We start from the raw sequence: 12401 nt of genomic DNA, 5'->3' as shown, positions 1-12401 counted from the left end.
AAAAAAAACAACTCCTAAAGATTTAAGTATAGTATTAAGTGTGGCCAACCCCTACACATGAATAATAGCACGTTCCTGGCTCTCTTAAAACTGCTACTATTTCACGTCAACAAATGTGAAAAAAGGTCTATTCATTATAATAATAATGATGCTCATAATTATATATAAGACCAACTTTCAGTAACAACATTCCAATCCTAATGTTAGTGACCACATAAAACAACAAAATAGAGTAAGAAACAGAGCATAAGACGATATACTGAGATGGATTTTGCTTATAAAACAACTTAACGGCCTGATATTAACTAATATTAAAGTGTTTTTCATATGTTTTTCATGCCATAAAGCAGGGGTGTCAAACTCAAATGATCTCGGGGGCCAATGAGCATAGTTAAAAGAGTTCAAAACAATAAATAAATAAAAGTGTGAATGTGTGATTTTTCAGAATTTCAAAGTAAAAGTGCTTGTTTTCATATGGAAGGATCTATACTTCACAATAATAACATGTGAATAATACATATTACATTGTAACAAACAGAGAAATAAGAATAACATCACACAAGCTTATATATGCAATAAATAAATGTAATTTAATGTTGAATGTAATACATTTAATCATGTGTTAATTAAATGTCTTATTATTATTATTATTATTTAAAAAATACTGTTAGCAAAGATAAAGTATTCAGTATTATATTCTGTCTATATTATTCACACTGTCCATGTTTTCATAATAACATGATATTGAGTGGTGGGCCACATGTAACTGATTAGGGGGCCGCATGTGGCCCACGGGCCGCCAGTTTGACACCTCTGCCATAAAGCAGTGGAATATTTACTGCCGAGTCGTGCCAAACTGCAGCAAAGCACTCCGTATTCCAGAGGCAGAGGATGAGTTGTGGTCGTTCGCATGTCTCCCTGTAAATACCGACGAGCGGGCGAGTGCTCTAAGTAAACGCAGCTATAAAATGCTGCATGTGTAAGTATGTTAGCGTACGTGCACGTGTGTGTTCTGCACATACGCCCACCACAGAGACCCAGAATGACCCCCCCCCACGATTGGCCGAAAAAGCGTTCTCGTTCGGCACGGTGCGGTGGAAGATGACTGTAATCGTACGTCGCTGTCCAGAGGTAATGTAATGAAGGCCACGGAGGCTCCATTAGGACTCTCTTCCTGCAAGAATCCCATCACAGCACTCCCAGTGGAGCGAGAGAGAGACAGAGAGAGACAGACAGAGAGAGAGAGAGGAAAATGTCAAAGGCTCCAGTGAAATCTGACCTCCTGATACATCAGGACCTCAGTGTACGGATCAGTGGTGGAGAGGAGAGGGAAGGGGAAATAAGAGATGAATAGAAATGACAGCCAAGAACAAAACCTCCTCGTGAGAGTGGAGGAAAGATTACATGTCAAGATGGACGGCAAACAAAATGAAAGAAAAGAGGGAAATATCAAATACTAACACGTCCATGGACAGCTTGCCTAAACATGAGTCATCTTTCTATATTCCTACTACAATTATGCCTCTTCTGCTGGATCCAATATTCTTAATTGACATGTACTAAGTAGCAATGTAACATTATTATTATTATTATTAGCGCTAATGAAATTGCGCTGTCTTCTCAACTCGACAAATGGGAACAGGAAACGTATCGGTGAAAAGCTTCTATCGAAACGAAACTGAAATGTTCCTGAAACTTAAAGGTGCATTATGTAATAAATCTGAAGCAAATGGCCATAAAATCCTCCTAATATGTCACAGAGACTCAGGAATAATGTTCATATAACAAACTGAACTCACCAACAACAACAGTACAGACAAAATATTCACGTTAAAAAATATATTTTGCAGACTGCAAATCATGTTTTGGCATGTGGCGCCACCTACCGCCGTCTACCAATCATTGCAGTCGGTAGAGTCTCTGCTGCCGAGCAAACCACGGGTTGCCAGTTACGTCAAAAAACGAAACCTAAAAGACTATGGTGTTTTGAATTTGAATGTAGTAACCGTTTTTGGCCACATTCTTACATATGGCGCCGTAAAAATCCATTAGACAACGTGTGCGACGGTAGATTATTATGATGATGTGGAGTTGTTTCTTATGGTCAACTGCAGGAGAAAACGCACAAAATCATTGCAGCGTGTTAATCCGTGATGACATGAAGACGGGCTGAGAGCAGAGGTGACAGGGACACACACACACACACACACACACACACACAGATACACTTGGCAGAGAAGCTGTTTTTCAGAGACAATCACACAAGAGACGGAGGAAGTATTTTTAGACATGAAAAGTGAGAACCTAGCATCACAGTGGCCCCTCTGTCACTTTCCCGTATTCACGTTTGGATTGGTCTCATTTCTGTTGCTTTGATTTGCTCTATTCCTTCACTTTATAACATTTTCTAGTGGTGATATCTAACTGTGCTTGTTCTTTTGTGTCATTTAAAACATTAAAAAATAGCTTTTCTTTGCGTCGTCTGCTGAAGGAAACAGTGAAAACCAACCCACGAGACTTGTGTCTCTGGAATTTCCTGTTAAGGTTTCGCAAAATAAAAACAAAAATGATGAGTCAGCATTACGAGCTCGACACACAGCGGCAGCAGTTACCGATACCTTCTAAAGAGCAGCTGTGGGCGTGAGCCAATGAAAACGCACCGATCTTAAATCAATATTCTTTTACATTAACCTGTGACATGAAATGGGTTATTACCATTGTGAGGAACACAAATCATCCAGCTCTGCATCAATATATGCTGTAATGCTACATAAGAGTCGGAGGAGACCAAAACAAAGGTAAAAGGGGGGGTGAATATTACAGTGATAGCCGCCGTATAAAACATGTACATCTTAGTTTATCGTTTTCCTCAGTTACTGGATTCTTATGAGAAGATTATTCCCAGCGTTTATTCACTTTGATTGGTTTCGTACAACTGCGATGTCCTTCCTGCACGCTGAGTTCAACTCTTGGCGCAGAGGACGGACGGAGGGCAAAACAAACAAACAAACAAACAAACAGACCAACCAGTATAGAACAACAACAAGGACACAATGATTTATCTTTACTGCCGCTTGCAATCGATCTGCGGGTCCAGGTTGGAGCCTCTGCTGCAGTGGTATAATGTGTATTCCCTGACGTCAACCAGTTAACAAATGAGTACCGTCGACTCAACTTAACTAGCAACTATTAACTACTCTGAAAGCCTTGTAAATCAACCAAAAGAAAGAGACTGTAATGACTAAAGAGACAATAATGTGCTCCAGTGTCTGTCAATCACAAAAAGATGAGCTATAGTCCAATTTGAACAGCGTCATGTTTGTGTTTTGGACTAATAAACATGACTGCATCCAGTGATGTGAGCTCAGTGGCCCCACCCAGGATGAAAAGACTAAGGTGTGTGTTTTCATGCAAGTGTGTGTGTGCATCTATGTGTGTGTGTGTGTGTGTGTGTGTGTGTGTGTGTGTGTGTGTGTGTGTGGCACAAGAGTCCATTACTGAAATCACATTAGCCTGAGAGGGTGCACTGAGACAGGAAACAGCCATCTACCATCTCCTGACTTTCCTGAATACTCAAACACACACACACACACACACACATTCACAGTGGAGTACAATTAAATCGAGATGGTTACTCTAATATTAACATTCTATATATATGATATTTGTGCAGAAGAAGAAGAAGAAAAACATGTGTTAAAGACTAGAGTATTAAAACACACTGATCTTAACTGTAAGTATATGTAGAGAAAAGAGGAGCGCTGCATAGTAATAACAGAATATATGAGTCCACACAAGATGATAAATACTTACTGGAAAACCCAGCCAAGCCCTAGACTGGCACTCAAGACACACACACACACACACATTCTTGTACTTGCTGCATATTGAGGACTGGGTATAAGTGCTAACGGCATTTCCACTTTGTAAATCAACACAATTACAAATATCTACATCATGAATGACAAAGTGAGGACTGGCCAAAGTGTCCTCACTTTGTTGGTTAAAAACCCTCACTGGTCCTCAGTATGCTGCAAGTACAAGAACACACACACACTACATTAAGCTATAACAGAATGCCAGGAAAACAGACGATATATTGTGCTAATTTGAGCATATAAAACAGAAAGCTCTACATAAATCACTTGCACTATTATCAGAAGGGACAGATATTGGACCTTGCTAGAAGACTAAAATGGTCCATGAACGTTCATCCTCTGGCTCAAATAAGCCTAATACTTGTTAAAATGCTCCATGTTTAACAGTAAACCTGACTTTTCTTGATGTAAAGTTGTAAACACAGCTCTCTGTGGCCTGTAAACAGAGGCGCAGTTTGTGAACAGGCAAGGCAGGCAACTGCTTGGGGCCCCCGAGCCGATAGGGGGCCCCCCCAACACTCGGATTCCGAGGGCTGTTTTTACTGAAATGTGCAGTGACCAGCCGCCTCCCTGTCCCCCTTAAACAACAATGTGGCGATTTGCAATGACATCTCAGTAGGAAACCTCCCTAAAGGGGCCCCACCTCACTTTAACCTGTGTGAAGTTATCGTTCTGCAAGTTGGAAAATGAAGAGGATTATTTACAGTGTAATGCATATCTTTTTTTACTCAGATGTTTTTTTTTTCAGTTATTTACAGTATTTTATTGTTCTATATATTTATATTGTTTTATAATGTGGGTTATTTACAGTGTAATAGTGTTTTTATAAGCTATTTACAGTATTTTATTGTTCTTTACATTTATATTTTCACATACATTTAATTACAAGGTAATTTTCCATGTTATTTCATTCATTTCAGAGGGAAAAAATATTTTGAAGTCATACATTTTTCGTTGATTATTTGAAATATAATGGTGATGAGCACTGGTTGGAAGGAAGGGCCCCCTGGGAATTTTTGCTTAGGGCCCCTACAGACTCTAGAATCGCCTCTGAGTGCAGGGCCCGCTGCTGTTTACGTTGACTGGGACACAATTAGCTTAACTGACCGCTATAATCTCACAAACACACGGTTTGCCTCACGTTTTCTCTGCGGGGACATTAGCTCATATAAAGCTGAGCTAATTTCAACCACAGCTGAACACAAATTATAGAGAATAATGTCAGTTAACCACCACAACCACCAGCAGCAGCAGCCACGGCAACGCCTTTCCCAGCATCACCAGCGGCTCTGGCTGATGTTCTACACGGCTAAGTGCACCTGTCAATGCGGATACAAGAAGACGACCCACCTGCCGTATACGGTTCTGGTGCGACAGCGGCTGCGGCGCCGTTGGCCCGCTGTCCAGGGACGTGTTGCTCGAAGAGGCCATCTTCACGTCACGGTCGGAGCCGCCGCCCCTGGAATGACTTTCCTCCTCCGGGCTGCTTGACATTTTGTCTCGGGCTGGGTGATGCTGCTGCTGCCGCCGGAGGCGAGGGTACCTTCTGTCCGGCGCGACGTGGGTTTCTGTGCGAGGGGTTCCTCAGACTCCACAAGGCTCGGAGGGACCCGGGGTCATTCTGAATCAAACGTGTCAAAAGCTAAAAAAAAAACACACAGCGGTTCGTCCAGGTTTGTCAAACAAACACACCGCCGCCGCTGCCGCCGCCCCCCACAAAAAAACGAACGCTCCCTCCGCTCAGTGATGCTCCCGGTGTGTGTGTGTGTGTCTGTGTGTGTATGTGTGTGGGAGCGTGAACGCGCCTCACACGCGCTTCCACGAAACTCCGCAGGATCAATGCTGCGTTCAAGGGCACTCGGAGATTCCGCAATGGAACCTTGATTGGAGCGAAAAGACACTACGATTTTGTGAAATCCAACTCACGAAACATAAATAACACGTAGTGGGCAAGAGGCAACATCTAAAACATACTTATATAAAAATATATGTATATTACAGTGATATTGTTCAATGTTCAGGTGAGGGCACCTATTTTTAAGCATATCACATTTTAATTGTGTTTTGACCCACTGCATTTGAAGTAGCAACCCCCCAATAAATAAATAAAAAAAATAATACTATAATACACTATTTTGAACCAATGACACTTGAATGCACCTCCAGCAGTAGTGCGCTCCTGTTTTGCTTTTGTCCCCCTCCCTCCCCATCCCCATCCCCATCCCTTTGATTACCTCTGCAGCATTGGCTACCCCAGACGGGACAGTCCCCAGCGTGGTAATAAACCATTATATTATTATGATGGTTATTAAAATGTTTTACATTTTTGGAAACCATAGCAGCAGTGGTTCCGTTTACATAATCTCCATCTGTGGTATATTCCTAGTCCCTCTCTGTGGCGTGGGTCTCTGCATTTAGTGGAAGTTGACTGTGCAAGAAAAAAAAAAAATCAATAACATCTTAAAACCAGGGTGAACATGCACATTATTGATAGTCAAGATAGTTACAGTGAAGTCACAACACACTATTTGTCGTTAAAAGTCATTGAGATTCATTCCACAGGTAAAAAATATAAACATCATTTTATTAGGCATCTAAAACTTTTACAAACAGATCATTGAACTGGTTCCAATCAATGACAGCAGCACCAAGTCCACCAAGAAACATCGACAAAGACAAACAACATGGTGGGGGGGAAAAAGCTTATAAGAACACGAAGTGGAAATTCACGTTTATGAGTCTTTCTAGTGTGCAGAGAGTTGGTCCAGGTTGTCATGGCTACGGCTGGCGAGGTGAGCCTCCAAAACTTCTGCAAATAAATTTCTTTTCAGCAAGTTGTAGGCCAGGGGCAGGACTTTATTGATTGCCTTGTGAAGATACTGGCGATGGACAGGAAACCAGAAAAGACACAATTATTCAATGATTTGTGCACAGGAAATGATATCTGGTTTCATTTTTTTTTTAAAAACCAGAGTATGAAATTTGACTTACACGGGATCCGTAACAGAAGAGGTCTACTCCGAGCTCATAACCCATTCCATAGTCGCACTCGTCGTTGGCAAATTGAACAAAGGTGATAATCTCTTGCAGAGGTCCAAAGGCTCTGATGCGCTCCTCGTCGTTCTTGGCTTCAGCGATGGCCTTGCAGATCTTTTTGAGGTCAGCTAAATACAAAAAGGAGAGAGGAATATCAGCATCCTTTATTTAGCTTAAAATAACAGCTTCAATGGTAAGACACACTTTAATACTACTACTATAATACTGTCGTAGCTCACCGTCTGTTTCTGGCAGTTCTCTGTATCCTACATCATTCTTGTCTACAGGCACAACAATGCCAGCACCGTGGAACGTCTTGGTGACCACCTGTGGTGCGATAACACAGTTCTTACTGTCAACATGGCACCTTTTTTAGTAAAACATGAAAGCACAAGGGTGGCGAGATATCATTGTTTCAAAAACAGCAGTTTCGCGTGGATACAAAGCAGATATGATACAAAGCTTCTGCAGATTCTACTAAACACACAGCGTTGAATTAAGAGAGTGTCAAAAATGACATCTTCTATTATATGAACATCATCTTACCTTCTTGTCCCTCTGTTTCATGCCTTTGGTTTTCTGTTCTAGAGACAAACCAAGAGTCTCTGCCCGTTCTCTCAGCTTTGCCTCCAGGCTTTCCAACGCTTCTCCCCTCGCTTTCTTGCCGCCTCTCTCTTTCCTCTTTCTCAGCAGAAATAGGCTGAAAGGGAGAGGAGGAACACGCAAATCAAGTTTTGTAAAAGAGTAACCCTCTGGTTCGCCTTTAGCTGCTAATGATAAATGTAAAAGTGTAGTAGTTCTTTATATGCATGTATGTCTGACCTGTGGGTACAGTATTTTGCATCCTTGTGTGCTAAATGTAAATTTGGAAGTGATAATAAACTGTCATCGACTCATTTGATAATGTATGACAATGGCTGCCGGATAAAATATAAAGACACTATTGTATTATATCAATTTCAAGCTGAAACTACTCTTGAAAAGTATCTGAAATGTTCTGATGTCGTGACATGAACAGTAGAACTCACAGGACAGCAGCAAACACGTTGTCCCCCATCTGTGTTATGGTGTAGCCCTTCTTCGCTTCATTTTCCCCAACAAATGAAGGAAGGGAGTCTGGAGTGTCTCTGGTGGGTTTTGGGAAAAGGTACAATTTAATAACAATAACATGAGAACAGTGTTATAGTCATGTTTCCATATTGAAGGACTATTTTCTAACAGAAACAGGTGCGGTTACTGTTAACAGTTAGCGTGTGCGTATACAGTGTCCACTCAGAGCCGACATCGTCCTGACAACAGTGTCCATTATCTTAAGAGTTACTGCACAGTCGAGCATTTGTAAACACCGTAAAAAAATGGGTTCTCTTACATTGAGAACAGGCAGAGTCAAACACAGAGTGCGTTGTGTGCAATGAGTGCTGGCACATGTACTCCATGTTCTTCTTAACAGCGCATTACTGCACTTTTGTGAAATTAACTTGAGTGGTTACTTCATTTCAGGCCGTGACTTAATGACTTAAGAGAAATCGGGGTTGCAAAGCGGCTCTAATGGAACAGAGCAAACATTTTCACAAGCTGCAAGTGGCAAAAAAAAAAACAACGTGTGCTGTACCTGTAATAGCCCATGTGGTGTTCACTGTCCTCACTGCCAAGTAGTACGGTCTGAAACTCCGGTGGGTCGTAAATGTACCTCCAGTGGAGATGGAAGTTGGGCTGAGGGTTCTGTGAGTTTTTGTGGGCTCCAGCGAGAATGTCAAAGGGACCTACCAGCTGTAAACCGAGCGTGTCTCTCAGTGCGTCTACGCAGAAAAAAGAACATGACAACAAAATCAGCTGACAAATATAAAAAAACATTGATATTTTGGGTGTTTTTTAATGATCACAATATATAAATTCAATTTATTTTAATTTAAACGACTGATATTTTGAACTGTCTGACTGTTAGAGACACTAAATTTGAAGATGTCAATTGTAGACTTCATGGAAGTGATTATTTTTATTATAAACAGAGGATAAAGCGGTAGATAATGGCTGGATGGATGGACTAAAGGATAATTAACGGTTCCTAGCTTTTACTGCTTTGCCATGGGCCGACAGAACTCAAATGCCAAATGTAAAGGCATCGGCAATAAAACAATAATTCATCTGTGCATTAATTCCAGCCCACCCATGCAGACTTTCTGAAGCCTAAGTATCAGTAAAGCTCGTGGCTCCTTCCTGCCTCCCGTGTGCCTACACAGACACAGAACCATCGATTAAATGACAGTATCAGTGCTATTGTAACAGAATGTGTTGGTGCAAAAAGTGTCGTACCACGAGGGTTGTCGGGACAAAGCTCCTTGCAGAAATCCCAGAAGTGGTAGAGATCATCTGGCATCTCGAGCTTGTACAGTCGTACCATGTCGTCGCGTTGCTCCGACTTGACTTTGGATCCTTCGGTGCAGGCTTTCTTTGACTTCCCAGCTTCTACGCCTGCGTCCTACAGAAACATACAGTCATGATAATAACTGCATTATTCTCCATTCAAGCTGGGTTACATTGAATGCCTTTGAACAACACTGCAATCGACTAGCACGTGGTTCCTTAATGGTTATTATCCAATACACATCTACCACTAGTTTGGATGACAACTGCACCTGCAAGTTTCCCCTCATTCACAGCGCCACCGTGAGGAGACATCAGGTAGTGAAGCTCATATTTGCCCTGACATACCGAGAAAGGACAACAATATAGCACCAAATCCATATTTTTGACCCACCACTAGTGTATTATGTTAGTAACTGAATGAATGTTAAAAAATAAAGCGTGCATAAGTTAGCAGGAGGTTTGATATTCGCTTCCGAGAGACATTTTCTCAATCAACAAATAGACATTTTCCCATTCTGATTGCTGTAGTAGTTGCCAATGATAGGCAGCTACTTACTTAGGTGACTTTTTGTTGATATCTGCCATTATTGGGGCACGACACTGAAGTTAGCCTCTGATTCGGCACTTAAGGGGAAAGTTAAGGGTAAATAAACTTGATGTGCAGTGTGAGTGTTTGTACACTGGTTGTCTGTTTTTTGTGACACTTCTTGATGTGAAAACATTTTAGACATGTTAGGTAAGACATTAACCTTGCATGACATCCACTGTTGTATTTGTGAAGCTTTTATTTTATTTGTGAAAACTCTAAAGGGGAGATTTCACCTTTTTTGTTTTATACTCAGACCTCATTAGAACAGGTCCTGATCCAAAACCACTGTACCTAGACTTCTCAAATCTGGACTAGATTATCCTACAGACCCTCAAGATTCATAAAAACACACTCTCTGATTTGTGAAACCTGTATTCTATTTGTGAAAATGCAATAAAGGCAAATTTCAACGTTTTTTCAGCATATAGACCACTTTGGACCAGGTCCTGATCCAAAACCACTGTACCTAGACTTCTCAAATCTGGACTAGATTAATCTACAGACCCTGGAGATTCATAAAAACACAGCTACTTACTACAGGTGATGTTTTGTTGATATCTGTCACAATAATGGCAGATATCAACAAAACGTCACCTGCAGTAAGTAGCTGTCCACCATTGGCAACTACTACAGCAATCAGAATGGGAAAATGTCTATTTGTTGATTGAGAAAATGTCTTTCGAAAACGAATATCAAACCTCCTGCTAACTTGTGCACGTTAAAAAAAATAATATTTCGAGAACGGTCCAGTCAGTGTATGAATCACACAATGGCAATAAAAGGAATATTATCCTTTCACTAACGTAAATAAAAACCATTCAACACGATAAACAATTATAATAATGAGTATATAATCAACATATGGCGCACAGCTGTGTCCATGCAGACATTTTGCTTGTCTGGACACAAACACTGGGCTTTGATGGATTAAACAAACCAACGGTTTCCCTGCAGCAGACCAACCAGCGACCGCTAACTTAGCACTAGCTAAACCACAGTGGCGCACGATTCTGCGGTACAACGCTGTTATGATGTAAACCTCATGGTAAAAAACGGTGATGTGTGAAGGACGTAACATCACCATCAAGTCTGCGGCTTTACTGCTGCTGCTGCTGCTGCCATGTTGTCGTCTGCGTCTACAACCGCTAACACAGGCTGCCCAAACTGCTCACAGCGTCCGTCACTAAAGCGGCTTTCTGCCGCCACTGGAGAACAAACGCGTCGCGGCGTTTTTGTCTTTAAAACCCCCGGATACTTGTGAGACACAACCGTAGCGGTGGAATTGTTACCTGAGCACATTTGGGTTTTCTTTTTGCGCGCCCTGTCATCTTTCTTCCTCTCCGTCCCTGCGTCGTCTTCTACGGCACGTTACTATTTGCAGCGCTTGCGCCACGTCGCGGTGCAACACTGCCCCCTAGAGGACGGGAATGCTCAGTGTCCTATAAGAACACTCAGGAGCACATGAAGACATAACAGGCAGTTCAAGTAGCTAAGGATGCATTTTAAATAAATAAATACATAAATAAATAAATAAAATAAAATAAAAATGATGATGATTCAACCATTGAATTTACTGTGTTATATATTGTGCTGTTTGTTTATCAATTTCTTCAGTATGTATTACCACATAAACTACCCACTTATTACACACAATATTATAAAATATATTATATAATGTTATATAAAAATATAAAAAATGTTAACATATTATAATAAAACATTCAATTAATTTATTATAAATAAGTTATAATACATCATTTTTTTATTATTATTATAACTATTATAATTATAGTGGTTAATAATATTATTATTATATTTATTATTAATTATAATGAATTAATTATTGTTATTACTATTATTATTATTGTCATTATTAACAATGCTAATAATAATAATGTTGTTTTTTATACAAAATGTTTTATAGCATTTTTTTGTTATATCAAAGTGAGCACACAAATTAAATAACATACGACAACAACAACATGAATACATAATTAATGAATAGAGAAAATAATAAACAAACAATACTGTTTTCATTATTTCTGTTCTATTCATTCATTTATTCCCTTCCTTCGTATTTGTCTGTTTATTCATTTATTCATTCGTCATTTTCTCCAGATTTAATCCCACTATTCCCCCCCCTTTCCGTGTTGTAACGGCTCCCTCTGCTGGCCTCTCGCTCTTAATCACCTGCAGTGGGTGGATCCACCAGTGATGGGGCCGTGCAGCGATTGGCTTCCCCAGGAGGAGGCTGCCATGATACAGTGGATGCTGCACAGAAAATCCTTTTTCCACAGCATCAGCACAGGCACTGTGGACCTGCCCGCCATCCTTCTCGCCTTTCCTTTCCTCTCCCCCTCTTCTCATTCCTATCAACGTTGCTCTCTCTATTTTTCCTCATCCTCTTCCTCCTACCATCCGACAGAGACGAAGGCCTGCCTGAGCACACTGCAGCACCAGAGGAGATAGCAGCAGCAGCAGCAGCTGCAGGCGGACTGGTAGGTGTACCGAGGCCTGACTCCCTCCTCTCT

The 12401-nt window shown here is 40.9% G+C and overlaps 1 protein-coding gene across 1 annotated transcript; it reads right to left on the bottom strand.

The window, feature by feature from the left end:
* Positions 1-6622: 6622 nt before the first annotated feature.
* hpf1 (histone PARylation factor 1) lies at positions 6623-11214 on the bottom strand (the record flags this gene model as incomplete). The annotated part of the gene is made up of 8 exons (XM_083909087.1): positions 11160-11214; positions 9228-9393; positions 8527-8713; positions 7943-8041; positions 7461-7614; positions 7154-7241; positions 6870-7042; positions 6623-6757 (listed from the first exon to the last, which is right to left on the bottom strand). The coding sequence occupies exons 1-8, from the start codon at positions 11196-11198 to the stop codon at positions 6623-6625; spliced, it is 1041 nt and encodes a 346-aa protein (XP_083765213.1). The 5' UTR covers positions 11199-11214.
* Between the last annotated feature and the right edge of the window lie 1187 nt (positions 11215-12401).

The sequence above is a fragment of the Microchirus variegatus genome, assembly GCF_963457635.1.
Source record: "Microchirus variegatus genome assembly, chromosome: 23".
NCBI classification, from domain to species: Eukaryota; Metazoa; Chordata; class Actinopteri; order Pleuronectiformes; family Soleidae; genus Microchirus; species Microchirus variegatus.
The sequence above is the reverse complement of the archived record's forward strand: the minus strand, read 5'-3'. Positions and strand labels throughout refer to the sequence as shown.